General features: G+C 42.3%; 1 protein-coding gene across 1 annotated transcript; it reads right to left on the bottom strand.

Moving 5' to 3' along the window:
• Window positions 1-684: 684 nt before the first annotated feature.
• On the bottom strand, window positions 685-19,216 carry LOC141520993 (beta-hexosaminidase subunit alpha-like). The gene is made up of 14 exons (XM_074233027.1): window positions 18,926-19,216; window positions 12,270-12,359; window positions 11,289-11,354; window positions 9,650-9,696; window positions 8,828-8,938; window positions 7,984-8,085; window positions 7,401-7,533; window positions 6,628-6,808; window positions 5,268-5,351; window positions 4,706-4,778; window positions 3,044-3,227; window positions 2,730-2,820; window positions 1,680-1,784; window positions 685-963 (listed from the first exon to the last, which is right to left on the bottom strand). The coding sequence occupies exons 1-14, from the start codon at window positions 19,188-19,190 to the stop codon at window positions 900-902; spliced, it is 1,596 nt and encodes a 531-aa protein (XP_074089128.1). The 5' UTR covers window positions 19,191-19,216; the 3' UTR covers window positions 685-899.
• Window positions 19,217-19,760: the final 544 nt, after the last annotated feature.

Raw genomic sequence — 19,760 nt, 5'->3', positions numbered from 1 at the left:
GTCTCATCTGGATCAGTCTCTCCCTGGAGGCCAAACATGCATCTCCCTCCCAAACTCTAGACCAGCCCCCTAGAAATGTTCCCTAAAAGCCTTGGCACTCAGGTTTTCCTGGAACAATTGGCAGGTAGATCTGGAAGGTTTATTCGGGCTGGAGGGGAGTCTAATATTCAGTCAGATCCAATATATGTGGGGAGCTCTGGTGCCTTGCTTTCAAGACAAATTCCTGACAAAGTTACCGAGGAGAAACTGGAATGTTACTAAATATTTAGGCTTTAAGTCCGTATCTCTTTATCAAAGATAACTTGCATTCTACAAGTCCCCAAAGGGCTTAATCTTTAATGGTAAAATTGGAGGCATCTGGAAAGGCAGGTGATCAAGGTTTTTTTTTTTGTGGAGACCCCAGAAAAAAGCATTAGGAAAGGAGAACTAGATCCAAGACCTATTATAGAACTTGGGAAGAAGAGACCCTTTTCCTCAGGATTACTGGTTCGAGCCCAAGGCCAGTGATAGGGGGTCAGTCCAAAGACTGGTGAGGGGATTGCTAAAGTATAGGGGAAGATGTATTGTGAGCCATCAAATTACTCAAATGCAAGTGTCATTAAATGCTTTCCTGGGGTTAGAGGGGAAATAGTAGGAACTGCTGTCTGGATTGGAGTCACTCTGATTGTTTAGTGTCAGTCACAGTTGCAGGCCCACAGAAGTAATCTGTCACAAAATTCTTTATTGGACTTGAATCACAGCACAACCTCCGCCCTGCTCCCCACCAGGGGGCCCTCAGGGATGCATGTGAAGGTCTGCACACCACTTGGGGTCAACTAGAGAGCCAGTCTGGTGTGACCCAAGTTCCCTGGTTGATTAACACATCCAGGGCTCAGTTGATCAGATGATCTTGCTCCCACTCAATGTTGGAAATATTCATGTTCACAGTAGCCTACATTGAGAGGCTGGGCCTGGACACCTCGTCTGGAAGAAGACAAAAAGGAGAAACTGGTCATCTGGGAAGGAGGGGAAAGAGAGGACTAGTGAGAGGATCCTTAGAGCTCTGGCTTGGGAAGGAGGGCACTCCAGGCATGGGAAGAATCGGGGTTGTGGGAGTCAGGCCAGGTGCCCACATCCTTATAAGCCTCAACTTTGAGCAGGAAGGTACTAGAACAAACTGATGTTGGGGCCACAGAGAGAGGGTGACTAGGCAATCTAAAACCTCAGGACTTTGGTTTCAGATATAGAAGATTCAGGGAATTTTAAAGTTGAAAGACCTTAAAGGTCATCTAGGGTTTCCATTTGGTTTCATTGAGGCTCAGGGACAAGTTCTGGGCTCAAAACTACAGTGAATGAACTGGAAACCCAATATTACTCCTGACCTAGAGGGCTTTCTACAATGATCATCTGCTTGGCTAGGTGTACAATTGATTTGGGAATGAACAAATTATGGAAGACTAACTTTTGACTTTATGTAGGCTCCCTCTTTCTGCAATTAAGTCTTGACAACAACCTAATTTAAGAATGTTTGAAGAGACAGACTGTGGATAAGATATTAGGCACTATTCCCAATCCACATTACTGGATTGAAGCCAAAGGAAAGAAGGAGAATTTATAGGTACCATATTCCCAACCCCCAGTACTTTAGTTTGGTTAAAGCTGGAGTTAAAGGTCCAGGGGACAATCCCTGACCCTCCTACCTAAGCAGCTCACACCGGAAGTGTGTCAGTCGGTCATATGCCAAACCCACATCAGTCACGGACTGGCTGCTCCAAAGCCTCTCTGCCACAGCTCCTGCCCTGGGCCTGGAAGGGGACACAGATCCAGCCCCCTGGTCAGACATGATGACACATAAGGGCACAATGTGCGTATGATCAGAGCAGGGATGGGGGAAATGGATGTGCCCAGGATAGAGAGCCTTATGGTTGAACCATTAACATACCGTGATTTAGAATTGGTTATTTCACTTCTCTAACAAATCCTGCCCTCTCTATCTCGAAGACAAAAGAGGACACCAAATGAGAAAAGGGTTTTGTAAGAAATGGCACACAAGGGGTTGAAAGTCACAGGAAGGGACATCAAAGGTCCTCTAGTCCAGCTCCCTCAATACATGGTTGAGGAAACTGAGCTGAAGGGATGTTAAGGAGCTGCCCAAGATCAGAGGTGCCAGGTCTGATTCCAGAGCTTGGGAGCTTTCTCTTGCATCATGCTGCCATCTTGGGATCATGGAGTGCCAGCAGGGGGAGAAGTAGAGATGTGGCAGTACCAGTAACAGGTGTGAGATATGATGCCTTAGACTTTGAGAGTACCCAGGAAAAGGAAAGGGTAGTGAATAGCCAGGGCCTACCTGAGGCCACAGGCTGGAGGTCTGTTCTGCCACTGACCGATCCCAGGCAAATGAGTTAGGCCTTTGGCATCTTTAGTCTCTTCTTTATGGGAAAAATGAGGTGCACCATCTGTCTTAACTACCAGCTTAGGATAGTAGACAAAAGAAGGCAAGTCATACAAATTGAAGGGATTATGAGGCTAACTTTGGTTCCAAACACTGATTCAGAAACAGGGGGAAAAGAGTGAAAAAAATTATCCAGAGGGCACCAGAAGTTGGTGTGGGTTAAGCCAAGGCCCTCTGGAAGTGATCCTTTTCTCTCCTGCCCCCAATGAACACCATGTTTTCCAGGTGCTCTTTACTGACACTGCATTATCCCCTTCCCCTTCTCCAGCCAATTCTGAGTCCTCCCGTTGTGGCTCACCAGAGTCTGGGGGTCAGATTTGTCTCATCCACGTATTCACCCCACATGCAGGCTTCCCCTCCAATCACCAGAGCCTTCTGCTCAGGGCTGCCTAAGGGAACAAATCCATCAGGAGAAAGTGTTATTCCACAGCCCCACAATGTCAGAGCATGATGAAAAGAATTTCTGAGTAACTTCACAAGAAGTGCAAAAGATTTTACTCCCCAAGCCCCCCCCTACCCAGGATCAAACTCTTTTGACTTCCATTTTCCAAATGTACTTTATAGGGACCTTCTCAGGGAGTGGCCTGTATCCTCCCATCCACACCCTCAAACCTTCAAAGTTCAGGGGCTCCACTCTGTAGATTTCCTGCCAGTCCTCCCCATAGGAGATGCGGTTCAGGTACCAGGGAGCAGACAACAAGACACGGTAGCCTGCCTTGGTAATAGTATCCATCTCGAAGGCATAGGGTGAAGGTTGTGTTTCTCTCCAGACATGAACCACTGTGTCAGGTCTCAGCTGATTACAAGAAACAAGCAAAAAGAGACATGCTGGGGTGGGCGCCAAGGGATGGAGGGGGACAGTGTTACCTACTGCTAGGGGAAAAGAGGGGAAAGACCTCAGGTAATTTCAGTCTCATATAGGCCAAAACACAAACCCTTCAAAAAGGACTCAAACCTGTCCAATGTCCTTACTATCCCTACTTCTAATGCCTACTGCAAAACCATGACTCTAAGGGATCATGTTAGTGCCTCTAAAGACCCACATTCCCTTGGGGTCCAGGGGCTCTGTCCTTCATACCCTAAGCTTTCTTTTTCAAAGCTCAGACCTTGGATCACTGGATACCCCTTCCTCCTCCCAGGGCTGAGGGTGGGGTTAGAGCATGAAGGTAAGAGAACACAAGACATTGGACTTGGAACCACATTTTTTCATTCCCTCCTCCTGTCTATAGAGGGGCTGATTTTTCTAACCCCACATCAAACATGGGCAGGGAGTGGGGGGGGGTGTCACAGACCTGGGTCAAATGCACCTAGAGTTTGTGTTGTGGGGAGACCCCTCATGGGGCAGCTCAGATTTCAGGAGACTCCAAATGTGCTGAAGACAGGTGATAAAGGGAGTAAAGGAAGCAGCCCTCTCTGCTGAAGTGATAATGATAATGATGATCATGACAGCTCATATTTATATTGTGGTTTAAGTAAGTTATCTCATTGGATGCTCACAGCAACTCTGTGATGTAGGTACTATTATTTTCACTGATGAGAAAACTGAAGTTGAAGGGCTAAATGACTTGCCCAAAGTCACACAGTTCTAAGTGTGCGAGGTTGAGTTCAAGTCTGGGGCTCTATTCACCGTCTCACTCAGTTGTCTCTGAGGTCATCATGGGAACCTTAGTTCCAGTTATCGCAGACAAAGCCCAGCAACTCTGAGAGGCTCTATAAGAACAGAAAGTCCTTGGGGCGGCTAGGAAGTGCAGTGGATAAAACACCGGCCCTGGAGTCAGCAGTACCTGAGTTCAAATCCGACCTCAGACACTTAATACACCTAACTGTGTGGTCTTGGGCAAGCCACTTAACCCCATTTACCTTGCAAAAACCTAAAAAACAAAAACAAAACAAAAAAAAAAACCCAGTCCTTCAAGATGGGAGGGAGTAGGTGGAAAGGGAGACAAAGACATTGTTCCCATCTCTGTGAAGTTCAAGGTTTAGGTCAAATGAGATCTCATCTCTTGAAATATGGAAGAAGAAAGCTGGGAGGATTCCTTTATGGGAAGGGCCTCCAGGTCTTCCCTTTAACTCATTAAAAATGAAACCCAGGATAGCCAGGGGAAATGATCACTGGGGAGCACAGTCCTCTCCTGAGACCCTGGAGTCTTGAGTGATATAGGGAACAATAAGGGCATGAAGCACTGGAAAGATAGGTCCATAAGCAGTGGCCCAAGGTCCTACAGGATCAAGACAGCAAACCCTTCTCTTCCTTCTTTCTCCTCAACCTCTCACCTTCACATTATTGTCAAACACCTCCTGCCACACTATGTAGCCCTTTCCATAGGAAGACACAATGTTCAGTAGCCTGAGGAAGACAGAAATAAAACAAAGTCAGCTTGATGCTGCAGGCTTCTTTTGGGGAATGGCTGGAGTGCCCTGTTACCCAACAAAGAATGTCTGTGACTTTGTTTTTGGACATGGAGGAAGAGGATGCCCTACGAAATTCCTACAATGCAATTTTCTCTCCCAGTTCCAGGTTAGGTCATAACAAATTCAGTCAATAACAAGCTGGGAAGTGGAACAAAGAGGAGAACTTTTGGGAAGATGGTGAGAGACAGAGCTTTTTGAGGATGGGGTATATGGTTAGGGTGGTGGTTAGGGTGGTAAGGCTTTTCACTTTCAATAGGCTAAAGATCAGAGGTAGAGGGAGCCTGGAAGACACAATTTATAGTGGAAAATAGGAGATTTGAAATAAAGAATGGTACTTCACTGGGGTATAGAAGGGCCTTTGGTTATTCACTCCTGCACCCATATTCCACCTTCAGAGAAGAGGTAAATACATCCCAATTCTTACTTTTGAATGTAGAAAGATTCCAATTTCTCATAATTGTCAAAACCCTTTTCCTTCATGAAGGCCTGGATATCTGGATTGGATTGCCTGCAAGAAAGAAGACTAATTTCTCCCATGTCTAGCATCTTTAGGATCCTAGAACCCTGGAGAAATGGGGAATAGTCACCTACTTTCCTTCTACTTCTCTCCCCAACTTGAAAGAGAACCAAAAAGCAGTCCCTGATTTTGGAATGAAGAGTCTATAGGAGAGCTATGCCACGGTCTTGCCCAATGGCTTTTAGTCAACTTTTTCCAGTATGGCATTCTGCAATTGTCTTCTACCATTTGGCTTCAGTCAAGCTTCCCAGCTTTCCTTGGCTTCCCCCAAGGAAGGATCAGATTATGTTAGAGCCTAAAGGGATTTCAGAGCTTGTCTAATCCCACTCCTTCTTTTAAATATGAAGCAATACTTTTAAGCTCAGAGAGATGGCAACTTGCCCAAAGCGACATGAGTATTATGTAGCTGAGCTGAGATTCAAACCCAGGGTTTCAGACTCCAAATCCAATGGTGCTTCTCCATAAACCATATGTTGTTTTTAGCATACCCTATGTTCATACTTTCCTGTACTCTTTTTTCAGGATTCCTAGTTCCTGGAATACCTACCTCCCCCCAGTATACAAATTCTACTTCCCTGGCAAGACCCATATGAACCCTCTTCCACAGAAATCTTTCCTGTTTCTCTCCTTTCTTTGCTCTCTTAAAGCCAACAATTTATATCCTCCAACAGTGTTCTTAAATATACAATAATACAATGACTTGTATTATTTGGTGGTGCTGTTAGATCTTTTATCTCAACTAGACTAATATCAGATCTTTCCTCCCCCTTTTTGGTCAGCAGAGTTAGGAACAGAGGAAAAGCTCAATTAATATGTTTGATTTCTCTGACCTCTAAGATTTGTAATGGGGAAAGGAGGCCTGAGACAAAGGAAAACTAGAACAAAATATGACTACTGAGTTGCAGAGGGGTATAAGGCTAAGTGGATAGTCAGGGAGGGAGAATCAGGTGCCCAAAGGGGTGGGAAGAAAAGCAAAGCTGTGAAGTTATTAATCTTCTTTCCTTTTGTATAGTCTTCGTCAGGACTGGAAACCTTGGTTCTTAGTGGTCAAGGAATTCCAACATCTCAACTCTCTTATTTCTTCCTTTTCTACCCCCAATCTCCAAGTAGCATATGAGAGGAACCCCAAACCCTCTCTAAACACAAACATACACACACACACACACACACACACACTTACAAATGCTCATAAGCTCAAGATACAGTTCCTTGACTGACTTTTTAAATCAAGAGGGGATAGGGTTGGGGATGACCTGAGGGCTCCTACCAACAGGTGAAATCAACCTCATCTCCTCCAAGGTGAAGGTAAAAGTCTGGGAAAACTGAGCTGATCTCCTGGAAGAATGAAGCCATGAACTCATAGGTCTTGTTGAGGATGGGATTTATTGGGCCGTAAGTGCCAGAAGGAGTGGCCCCTGCATAGCAGGGAGTCAGCAATCCAGGAACACCTAGGCCAGGAGAGATGCAGACACAGTCATAGAGAACCCAGAGACCCCAGCTCTACTGACCAACTATTTGAGGCTGAACTGCAATAGCTTCTTTCTACCTGAAGTAGGAAATCAAATGTTCCATATGTATAGGACTTACACTGCCAGGGTCCTGAGCTCACTGGCTGCTGCCTTCCAAGTAAGATGTTGGTAAAGCACCTTAAAGGAGCTTCATCAAGGCTTATTCCTTTCCCCTCTTCCTTCCCAAGAGGTTCAAATCTACTGGCCTCTTAGAAAAGTTTCAGGATAGTCTCCTCTCCTCTTCTGAGAACAAATAGAACTTGGCTTCTTTAATTCTGCAGGGCACCAAAGCTTGAGCTAAGTGAGGAAACTCAAGTAGGCCTTACTGGCAAGGTCAGGAGACTATTGACCCAAAATTCGAAATTTTCAAATTTCTTCCTTATCCCACATCCTTTTACACTTCCAATTTCCCAAAAATCTAATATTCTTAAGAAGAAAAACTGGAGTATGGCATGTTTTTGCCTATGGCAAGACCTGAAAAAAAAAAAAAGACTATCCTTGACTTCCCCTTGATATTCTGCCCTACTCTTACCTTTTCCCCAAGACAAAGTGTGCCCAGGTGTGTCAAACTCTGCTATGACTCTGATGCCTCGCAATCGAGCATATTCAATGACCGTCTTTACATCTCCAATTGTATAGATGTGGGAGATGGGGTTGTAGGAACCCTGAAAGACATAAGTGGCCTCTTATCATGCACTCACTAGAGGAGATGAACTGCTGGCACTCAGCTGGCACTGTAACTGCCTGAATATCAGTAGTTGGATGTGCTCAGTAAATCTTCCCCAGACTTTGAAGTCAGACAAGAGAGCCAGAAGGAACATGAAGGGAGAGGGACTGGTCAGTGACAAAAATAAATTAAAATCCTATCAAACACATCCCTTTTTCCCTTGGTGTTTTTCACATCAATATTTCAACTGGTCCTCACATTTCTGTATTATTATTACCATTTAATAAACAAGGTGAAATGTCACCCAAAGACAAAGTGAGGACTTGAAGGTTCAGTCCAGGCCTCTTCCCACTATCCAACACTACATTTGGCTAAGATGTAGTCCCTGTTCCCACTAGCAGGGTCTTGCAAAAGAGCCCCAAATCTGGAAGACCAGGATGAAACTTACCTTTCTGTTAAGCTCAGGAAAAGTCATACTCTCATATGGAAAAGAAGGGTCATCGACTATGTGCCAGTGGAAGACATTGAATTTGTTATATGCCATGACATCCTGGGGGGTAGAACATATATAAAACTTACCCTCCCCATCCATGGTGAGACTCAGATGCACAAATACCCCGTAATAACTTCCCTCTATTCACTGAGGATGTGGGGCAGTATTAGAAAACAGCTTCCTGTTGCTCTGTCCCAGTGCTTTCAATGCCCCTCCTGAGGCCTTTTTACTTTTTCACAACTCCTCCCTGCCCCTCTTGCTAGGGTTCTCTCTCATGACCAAAACATGTGACTTTGTGGTTTTATAAAACTGAAGCATAACCACACAAAGGAGATGTGTAAAGAGCCAGCTTGGCCCAATTGGGGCAAAGAGAACAATTTCCTCCAGAATCATGGAAACCCAACCAAAGTCCAACTTTTATCTTGCCAGGTGAGGTGTGACAGGACCTCAGATAGCTCAGTAGGCAAAGAATACAGGAAGAACTCCCAGAATCCCATCTAAGCCCAGATCTGAAGGGGGCAGAAGTATTGGCCTGGAGGGATCAAGTAGGGCTTCCAGTTAGGCCAAAGTCACTCAAGCAAATGCTTCTAATTACTAGGACCAGAGATTGATTCTGACTGATCCTGGGAATATCAACATCTCAACCTTGACTCCTCCTCACTGATGTGGATATACAGCCTAATGGAGTTTTCTAAGTAGGTTACCTCTAGTGAAGAATCATAAGATCAAATGTTTCAGGAAAGGGTTTTAAAACCTGTCACATCAATTCCTTGGGGAGATGGGGAGCCATAATTCATACCAATGTCTCCAGGATGACTTCCAGTGGCAGGTAATGACGAGATGTGTCCAGCAGTAAGCCTCGGTGAGGAAATCGAGGAAAGTCTACTATTTCTGTCCAGTTGACAGAGAACTGAGCAGAAGAAACATGGAAGGTTTCAATGACATTCATTTGCACAGTCGCAAACCCAGGGGACTAAGGACTTCACTGGAGATTGCCAAATACAAATCCCATTTTGGACAGGAGCACATCTCAGATCTTCCTGGCCTTCCTATGGCCCTTCTAATAGACTAGTTTTCTGTGGTGCTATCTATCCCCAGTTCCTGGATGACTATCTCACAATCACTAATCTGTGCAATTATACTTGAATGTATCCTAGAGGTCCCACTGTCTCCAGAATCACTATAAAGCCATACTTTACACCTCAAGGCCAACAAAAACAAGTTGACAACTAAGTTTTAGCTTTTTCCTATAGTTTTTTAAAAATTTACTTTTTCAAATATCTGTAAACAAAATTTAACTTTTTTTTAAATTTTGAGTTCCAAGTTTTTCCTTCCTTCTCCCCCCTCCCTCCTTGATAAGGGAATCAATTTGATATAGGTTATACATATACATATACTAGTTTGTTATTTCTATTTGAATGATTCCATTTCTATTTTCTTTTTAGTTGGTAAACTATAGTTATCTCAGGTAATCTCATTCTATCAACTTTCAGTTACCATCCAACCATGCCCCCAAGCTTTGTACTTCCTCCCAAATCTTATCTATCTGGGAATGCCTTATATCACCTTTGGCCTCCATTACATAGTAAACTTCCTTCAGGCACTCAGGACACACACTCACCATGCCCTCATCGGATCTCCAAATGAGCTGGCTAAAAGTCTCTAGGCCTGTGGAGAACCAGAGGGGCAGGGTGAGGTCTGGGAGAAATGAGGAAGAATCTGCCCCATTCTAGAATGGGGCCCAGTGTGGCAGGATGTGATGCTTGAATCAAGAAAGAGAGATAGGTACGATCAAAGCTCAAGTTTTCTTGAAAATTCAGAGAGATAGATAATTCAACAAGCATTTCTAATTAATTTTAGAGCTATTTGGTTGATCCACAGTGAAATAATTGAGAGAAGTTAACTGAAAAGAGATAGCCATCCATTCATTTGATCCACTTTTTCTTTGTTAAGACTGAATGTTAGGGGTAGCTAGGTGGCACAGTGGATAAAGCACCGGCCCTGGAGTCAGGAGTACCTGGATTCAAATTTGGTCTCAGACATTTAATAATTACCTAGCTGTGTGGCCTTGGGCAAGCCACTTAACCCCATTTGCCTTACAAAAACCTAAAAAAAAAAAAAAAAAAAGACTGAATGTTGGTGAGGTCTCTTTCAAATATTTGGCAGCTGGCTAAGGAGATGAGGCCTGGTAGGTCATTTCCTTAGCCTGCAAGGCTGGCCACCTTTGAAAGCTTTGCATAACAATACAAATTTCTTAAATTTTGTAAATTTGAAATCTTAGTAAAGAAAGAAGGCAGTTAAAGGGAAGAAGACAGACAGAAAATGCCTCTTCAGGGAACTAAAAATAGAATTTTTAGAGCTAAAAGGAACCTTGTGAGATTCTACAGCAACTTAAGAACCTTCTAGTGCCTAGGGACCTTAGAGTTTAATTTCTAACTACACTGTAATGACTAGGGATGTGTTATAAGTTCTTCACTTCTCTATTTCCCCTAGTGTTTAGTGTAGGACCTTGGATCTAAATAGGGACGTGATAAGTATATGGTGAATGCATCTGAATTCAGAGCAATGATTTTCTCTGGAATACCACTGATTCAGAAGTTTTCTTTTTCATTGCATTTATTTTTCTTTTCAAAAAGTTTCTAAATCAGATGTCAGGGGCAGGGAATCTAGCACCTCTTTCCACATTATTCTCCCTCTGCATCTATTCTGATGTTGAACAAGATTCAACTTCTCCAGACCCATGTGTGGCAAGGCCTCAGGAGATTTCCGGACTCTGTCACCAGACTTGCTCTGTGCTTCTGGACAAGTGTGGTCACAGCTGAGTCACTTCACTCTCCTAGCTTAAAAAGAGGTAACATGACTGGCACTTCTGGACAGTAAGTGCTATGGAAGCTTTGTAGCATACCAGCCCATATAAATGGGAACTGCTAGATTTTATTATTTCACCATTACTAAGGCTCCCTCCATCCAAAAAATCTTTAATTGTTTCCACAAGAAACTTTTCTAGAAGAGAAACAGCTTCTGTGGCATCTGAATTTTGTATACAGAGGACACATCTTAAAGAGAAAAACCTGTGAATCTCATTTGGTTCCCTTGGGAAAGCTGGCTCATTTGTTTTACTCCTAGGAGGCCTTAATTTCAAATCTTCCCAACCACCAGACTTAAGTCAGGTCTAGAGAATTCCCATTAGAACAAATCAATGAAAAATCAAGATCACCCAAGTCCTCATCCTCCCACTCTTAGGAGCTCTGTAATATTACCTCTGAGAGCTCCCCAGACAGTATGAGCTTTCAAGATGAAGTCGTGATCATTTAGAATCAGGGTGTCTGAAATGACAACAAAAGGAGCCTATGGGTTAGGGCTAAGAAAACCTGAACTTTACACCCCAGTCCCAAATGAAAATAAACCCAAACCACTTTTGTTTTTCACAGGTGAAACTTCTAGCTCTGGTGGTTATGGACTTGTAGTTTGGCTCCTGAAGGCTTACTGGGAAAGGCAAGATTGGGAAACTGAATCAATTTGGTCTCATTTGAATGAACCAGCTAAATATTTAGCCACAGCTTGTTAAGTATCTGCCACAACAGTTGCAGAGAATCTCAGTTGAGCAGGTGGCAGAGAGAATGTGTGTGTGTGTGTGTGTGTGTGTGTGTGTATGTATGTGTTTGTGTGTGAAATCGTGGCTTCTACTAGAATCTTCACCATTGTCTTTGACAAGTTCTGATAATTAATAATACCTTAGTTTCCTTTTTGGAGACAGGAATTCCTGCTAAACCTCATTGTGGAATATAAAAAGGCTTGGTTATCATGTCACCTTTCCACCCAAACCTCTCCAATTTATTACTCCCCCATTCACTGGGTGTTATCTATCAGGGCTTTTTGTTTAATTTAGGGACTGAAAACACTCCTAAGGCTCAGAGGCATTCTGTGGATTTTGCTATTATTTACAAGAAGACATTCCATCTGGTGACTCTGAAACTCTCTGCTAAATTTCTTCTAAATGGGAAGATTCCAAGACTAAACCTCATGTAGCATCTAAGTCCACCTACCCTTTGGTTCCTTGGTATTTAAGGCAATAAGAATGTGGCATGAGATGTTAAAGATTGTAAGGACATATTCTGATCACTGGATGCCTCTTGCTAGGGCAACTTGAGTACTTCAACAGTCTCCTGAGGACTGGTTTATTAGTTGGGAACTCTTTTCACTTTCATGAAAAAGATAAACAATCCAAGAACTGTGCTTACAGTTCTCCACAGAGTTCATTTCAGGAAATGGGCCACACTCAGGGACAGCCACCAAGACTTGCAATGAATTCTTCATGGTTTGCTTCAGTCCTGTAAAGAGAGAAAAAATTCAGGAAACTCATCCATACCACCTTAGTATATGAAACTGGAAGGATCCTCAGAGGTCATCTAATTCAATCCCTTCATATTTTATAGAAGAATAAATTGAGACTCAGTAAGAGACTTGCCTAGAGACGCATGGGTTCCTCCAGTAAAAGGGCAGTGTCTGTTTTTGAACCAGGCATATTTTTATACATATACTTTCCTCTACATATACTCAGATTATTCATTAAGTGTTTTGTGGACTTTATACTCTTTAGACAAATGCCAGTTATTAGGATAATGTCAATCCCTGGATGGAAACTTCTTTATAGAAAGCGTCATACCTATATGGTTTTGCCATGTCTAGTGACCATTTCAGGACACCAGGCTTCCAAATAACCTATTGGTCAGCATCTGAGATCAAACCTTGTGGACCTAGAATAGGAAGGGACCTCAAAGCCCATCTAGTCCAATCTCATTCATTAGATGAGGAAAACTCCCACCTGGGGAAGATATAAGATGGGATTCTAATCTAGGTCCTCTAATGCAAGAGGCTAGGATTCTTCCTACTGTGTGACACTGCCTCAAAAAAGTGCTTTTCATGGCTCCATCTTAGGCCACAGCTGAGGAAGTCCTTTACTGCCCCTGGGGTTGGCTAATGAGAAAGTCTGCAATGGTACTTCTTCATTGTCCAGTCAACAATTCTCTCTCTCTCTCCACTTCATTTCCCCCTTCTCTCTTTCTTCTCCCTTGGATCATAGATGATGGTTTGGCAATCCCAGCTCCCAGCTCTTTCCCAAAATCCAATATTGCAGACCATCTGAATAAGTGACTTTAAATCAAAGTGTCTAAGTATTCTTTATTATTTCCCTATTTATCTAATGTTTCAATTCCCTTTTGATTCTTTTTGTTCTGTCCTAAACTCAGTTTCTCCTCTATCTTCCTATTTCATTTTCTTATTCACTCACCTCTCCCAAGAGGGATTCCTTCTTGGGACTTTCTTTTTTTTTCCTCAAGATAGATTTTTAAAAGTATTTTTTGTTGTCTTTAGCTTTCCTTATAAATTTTTGTTGGGTTCTAAGCTTCTGAACTATTGTTTCAGGAATAAGCCATGATTTTGTATTCATTCTTTTGCTTTTGCATGTCTTTGGAAAAATCTAGATCCTTCAATGAGTTCCTTGTGTAGTCAGATGGTTTGATTTTGACAATTTCTTTTCCTACAAATTGGAGTAGTTCCTCTTTGAATTTTTGGAATTTCATTTGAGACAGCACACACATAGCTCAGTACATATCACCTGGGATTAATTCCTCTGCCAAATTTAAATTAATGGGAATCCTACTTATCTTTCCTTTGAAAACTGCTTCTTCCAAATGTAAGATGTCTGTTAAGATTCTGCCCAGATTCTTTCTTATTTATCACAAGTGCTAAAATTGAATGATCATTTCCCCACAATGTTTCCATCATTCCTATTCCAACAACCAGTTTTGCCTTGGTTAGGTCAGATCTCCAGTAGAAGTTCTGTGTGGAACTTTCATTACCTTTTTTTTTAATTCTTAATTTTTTTTTATTTTTAGGCTTTTTTGCAAGGCAAATGGGGTTAAGTGGCTTGCCCAAGGCCACACAGCTAGGTAAGTGTCTGAGGCCGGATTTGAACTCAGGTACTCCTGACTCCAGGGCCACTCCTCTATCCACTGCATCACCTAGCTGCCCCCTTTCACTACCTTTTGAAGGATGAAATTATTAAGGAAAGTTGTGAAATATTAGTTTTTCTGTTTTTTTTTTTGTCAGAGGGGACTCCAGAGGATGTTAGGATAACAGAAAGTTTCTTATCACACATCACCACATCACACTTTGATTACAGGCTTATGATTTGCTTTTCCAAACCTTTCTTGAAGGAATGTTAGGGTGGTAGATACTATCACTTCTTTTTCTCTTTTTGCTGAGCTTACATTGCTCTAAGAAGCTTCCTTTTTCCAGTTCTTGTATTTCTCCATATAAGGCTCAAAGATTTTGAGCAGCATGGGAGACTTATAAGAAAAATAATTGTACCTGTCCTCAGGAAGTTTACAATGGCAGGGGTGGGATTGAAGAGATGTGAAAAAAAATAGCATATCTGATGCAAAGGATTTTATTCAGAAGATGGTAGGAAAAGGATTTTGTCTGTATTTGTATTTTCATAAAGTGTAAACAGACCTGCTTAATATGACTAATTTGAAGGAAAAATGGATCTGAAGCAGACGGTCTATGTTTCAATTCTATCTCTAAGGTTAACAGTGGACAAGTCTCAAGTTTCTTTTGGGTTTTAGTTTCCTTAGCTGTAAAATGGAGTTATTTGTATTATCCATTATAGAAGTTGTTGTGAGGATCAAAAAGGGAATAAAATAAAGTGTTCTGCAAATGATAAAGTGCAAAATGAATGTTAGCTATTATTATTGTTATTAAAATATTATTTATGCTTTTGGGGAACCAATTAAATAAAATAATGTTGTAGAAGATAATTAGACCCATATCAATTATTATAATGGGAGATTAGACAAATACAGAGAAACACACTCCACTATGCAGGGCAAGACTGCTTGGGTTTGCTAAGTGTTACAGAGAGTAAAGACCTGACACATGAAGTCATACATGGTCCCTTGAGGTCTTCAGCTCATAGATGGCTAGTGAAGAAGGATGTAATGGAGTTTCATTTGGATGGTGGAGCACCAGAATATAGAATGGAATAAATTAAGCACAGGTAAGCATATATGAGGTCAGGTAGTACAAAGACAAGAGGAATGGGAAGGTGAGTCATTCTTCCTCACGAAATACTTAATTTTTAATTTAAGATCTAGCTAGAGATAATAGCTCAGAGGAATTTGGACATTGTTTTTCCAATAAAATAAAATAATTTACCCCACTTCTCCCAATTACTATCTATTCTAATTGAACAATTCACCTCCCCAGGGGAACAGACCAATGGAAACATGCTAAATTCAAGCATAGCATATGGAAAATAGAAGATAAATGAAAGGAGAAGAAGCCTGGAGGTTCAGTTTCTAAATCACTCTACTATACCTCTACTCTATATTGGAGAATATAGACAATAAGAGCACAGTACCTTCCAGAATCTGGATGAAATCTAAAAGCAGAATAGTCACTGGCCTATGGAACCTCTTTTTCCCTTGTGATCTACTAACAGCTGGGTGGAACATTAACATGATTGTTCCACTGATAAGGGAATGTGATTGAATACTAGACTCTTAGTGAACTATTTATATAACTGTTAAATATTACTTTCTATTTTTAACATTCCTACCACAGTAGCTTTCTTTGGTTATATAGAAAACTTTACAATGTCTTTCTGGGGAAAGTGTGTTTATATTTGTTTGCAAGAAACTGCATTTCATGAAAGAAACTTTCATCTAGTATAGACAAGAGAGGAAAACTTGTAAGGCTAAAGAATAGGGTGGGCTGGCTGGTTTATACCTGGTTAAAATGTGCTATTTTTATTATAACTTAATGATTTGACAGTACAAATCAAGATAATTGTACAATTACTTTAACTACCTGCATTTTTACTTGGAAATTGCTGATAATGTTTTTTCCCTGGCTGATCCAGTTGAATTTTTGCAGAAATAGTTGCACCCTGAGACCAAAAGAAAACAACATATGAATTATATTTAAAAGGAAAATTGGTGGAAACAATTATAGCAATATAGTATCCTGGGAAAAGTTATGACTCAGGAATCCAAACAGCTGCATGTGAATATCTGATCCTGTTACTTACTATCTTGTGATCTTGGAAAGATTTTAATCTCTTTGGGCTATAGTATCCACATATGTAAAATTAGAGGTTTAGATGAAACAATTTTCAAGGTCCCTTTGAATTTTAAAATATTCTGATTTTATGATTTTTTTCAAGATGCAACTTGCTTCAATGTCTTAGTCACTAAAATTGTTTTCACGATTTCCTGATGAACAAATAACTCAATTTAACAAAAGAGATGGATAGCACTAGAAGTTAAGGGAAGCTGGATTCTAACTTCACATGTGACTAAGAAGCATTCAATGTAGCACTTTTTTTTAAAGAAAATGCTTATAGACTAAGCTGTTCCATAAAAGACCCTAATTTCTTTAAAGTTGATCCAGTTGGCTCTTAATGTTTGAATTTTTCTTATCTCAAAAAGTGACTTTTTTAAATCCCTAATTCCTTTTATTTGTATCAGACAAATTAAGTGTGTTTAATTTCAGTGATGCCACCTTTAATCTTTGTTTCATATTTAACCTATAGTTAATTAATAGGAGTTGTAAAATAGCAATTTTTTCTCTGCCTTCATAAATATCACCTCTTAACTAAGTTCCTGGATAGGGTCCTAACATTAGAAATTTACAAAAAAAAAAAAAAAGAAATTTACCTATTCAGCATAATCACTGTTAAGGTACAGGAACTTAATTAGCAGGAATTAATTAAGAAAGTTCTGGAATTTAATTAAAAGATCAGTCTTCCATTCCCCTTATACTGCTAACTTCTCCATCAAACTGACATCTTAAAGTAATGCTGTGTATGGTTGCTGGACTAAACTTTCATAAACAATAGTGGAATCTGAAATGAGTTCAAATCCTACCCCAGACACAAACTACAAGATAAACTCTCCAACCTTCACTTTCCACATCTGCAAAATAGGGACAGAACCTACCAAAAGGGATGTTATGAGCATCAAAAGAAAAAAAAGTATATGTAAAGCTCTTTGCAAACCTTAATGCAATATGTAAATACTGGCTATTATCATTATTACTAATTTCTCCATAGCACTTATGGCCAACTTTCATGTCACCTCTCTCACACAGTTCCCTCATCCTTTCCCTCTTTATTTCTCCATTATCCTACACCAGTAGCCCATACTACCTGAACTAATTTGATGTCATTGCTCAAGCTCCTTTCTACCTTTTCAGTTCCATTAGTTCCTCAAGAAGCAGATCAAAATTCTCTTTCTCCAAGCAGTCTTTACTTAATAATTCATCCAGATTTTGAAACCTCATTTGTTTTTTTGAGTAATAGAATTCAATTCACATCAGTCTGCATTTTCATTGAAAATGCTTTGTATTCATTTGGATCTATTGTTTTGTAATCATTTTAATACCATTTTCCTGTTTTTTCTTCCCAATAAGACTGTAAGTTTCTAAAAACAGAGGGGCATATATTCAATTCCAAAATCCCTAGCATGAGGCTGGAACAACAGTGAACGTTCAGCAAGTACACTGATGTCCTGGCCACAACACTGTTCTCAGGTTTCATGCTGTGGGGTCACATACTGTGGGTAATACCATGCCAGAGGAGAATTCGGTTTGGAAAGTACTTCAGCACTCCAGTACTACAGCTCTGTCTTATGGGTCAATTCTTTTCTACAGCAAGTTCTCCCATAGTGGTTCCATTACTATAGGAACTTGAAGTAACAGAAGTAACAGTGTGGAAATGATCTGTGTTTAATGTCAGCTGAATACAAATTAGCAATAGACTCAGCAGTGTAAAGTTCTCCACCAAGGTATGTCTCATATATTAAGATCATGAGAGGAGATTATGTTTGTTCTTTATTTTCTTTTTTTTAGTTTTTCTTTTGAAAGGCAAATGGGGTTAAGTGGCTTGCCCAAGGCCACACAGCTAGGTGATTATTAAGTGTCTGAGGTCAAATTTGAACTCAGGTCCTCCTGACTCCAGGGCCGGTGCTCTGTCCACTGTGTCACCTAGCCACCCCTCTGCTAGTTATTTTAATTGGCATTTCTCCTTCCCTCTCCTCCTGCTAGTTTTTGTTGGTAATATACAGAAGTGCTTACATTTTATGCCAATCTATTTCTTTCTTGTTTTTTGTTTTTTAGCTTTTTGCAAGGCAAAGAGGTTAAGCGGCTTGCCCAAGGCCACACAGCTAGGTCATTATTAAGTGTCTGCGACCGGATTTGAACTCAGGTACTCCATCTACCGCACCACCTAGCCGTCCTGTTCTTTATTTTTAAAGGAGACCATGACATCAGGAAAGGGATGCCGTTGACAAGCACATGAATTGCATCAGAGTGAGGGAGGGCTGTGCCAAGTCACCAGCCTGGCTTTCTGCTCCTGAGCCATCTGGGTCCAATGGCCAGATAGGAATCAGGATGCCTGGAGATGTGATGTGAGACAATCAGGGTGAAGTGCAATTACAGAGATAACTTTTCTCTCATTCTCTTATGACTGACATTAAGCAATGCGGCACCTGACCAATAACGAAAGGGCTTCCTCAACGTCACTGCTCCCCAAGAACTGTTTTCGTTGAAGGACTCGGCTCCTAGTTGGGACAAAATAGCCTGAAAAGTGTGCTCCCGGAGCTTTGCCTTTCGGGTCCATTTTGCCAGGCAGGGGGCAGAGGGCAGGAGAGGATGATAGGATCGGAAGGGGGCAAAGTGAGCCGGCGACGGGCTGGACAACTCCCAGGGGCGGCGTGTTTGGGGAAGAGGGGGGGCAGGGCTGTCTCCCGCCTCGTTTCGGATGCCCGGCGCCTCGCCCCCGGCCTGCACCGGGCATCTGAAGTTGGCACGAGCCGGGGGCGGGGCCGCGGCTCACCTGGTCGGTCGGGGGAGAGCCAGGGCCCCGGCCCGAAGATGATGCCCGGGTAGCGGACGAAGGCCTGGTCCAGCACGGCGCAGCCCGGCTGCACGGCCGAGGCGGCGGAGTACTCGAAGTGGAAGAGGCCGGGGTGCAGCGCGCAGCTCCGGTTGGGCGACACGGAGATCTTCTGCGGCCACGGCCACACGTAGGCCCCCGGCGCCCCCCTCGCCGCGGCCGCCGGCGGGAGAAGCAGCAGCAGCAGCGGCAGCGGCAGGGCCATGGCCGATTTCGAAGCCGGAGAGTCACGTGAGCCCGAGGTCAGCTGACAGCCCGTCGAGCCTCGTCTCGGGATTGGACGACGCCTGGCCCCCCGCGCCTGCGCGCCTCGCAGGCCACGCCCCGAAGTGGGTGGGTTCGCTCGTGATCAGGTGACTGCTGATGGCCCGCAGGGGGAGACGCTTGATTTCTACACCTCCTTCCGGCGCTGAAAAGCCGCTGCCATCGTGCTGCTTTCGGAGCTCCTAATCGCGTGTTGCCCATTATGTCGGGGAAGTTCGGCCTTAAACTGGCTAAAGTTTGTTTTTTAAAAGGATTCGATTTGTATTTTGCAAAAAATGTTACACTCTAACAGATTTTGATTGGGCAGAGAGGTGGTGCTTAGGGACTGTCCCCCCACCCCACCCCCACTTCATGGGTGACCCCGGACAGGTCACTTTACCCCTGCTTGCCTCAGTTTCTTCATCTGTAAGATGAGCTGGAGAAAGAAATGGCAAACCACCCCTGTATCTTTGCCAACAAAACTTCAATGGATACACTGATTGCTTAATTTAATTAGTAATATATGGCCCCA

The sequence above is a fragment of the Macrotis lagotis genome, chromosome 4, assembly GCF_037893015.1.
Source record: "Macrotis lagotis isolate mMagLag1 chromosome 4, bilby.v1.9.chrom.fasta, whole genome shotgun sequence".
Classification (NCBI taxonomy): Eukaryota; Metazoa; Chordata; class Mammalia; order Peramelemorphia; family Peramelidae; genus Macrotis; species Macrotis lagotis.
The sequence above is the reverse complement of the archived record's forward strand: the minus strand, read 5'-3'. Positions and strand labels throughout refer to the sequence as shown.

Coding starts and splice junctions, on each gene's coding strand:
- LOC141520993 (XM_074233027.1), bottom strand. CDS start 19,190: ATGGCCCTGCCGCTGCCGCTGCTGCTGCTGCTTCTCCCGCCGGCGGCC. Junction 3,228..4,705: donor TGTTTGACAATAATGTGAAG/GTGAGAGGTTGA, acceptor TCTTGTAATCAG/CTGAGACCTGACACAGTGGT. Junction 2,821..3,043: donor GGAGCCCCTGAACTTTGAAG/GTTTGAGGGTGT, acceptor TTGTTCCCTTAG/GCAGCCCTGAGCAGAAGGCT.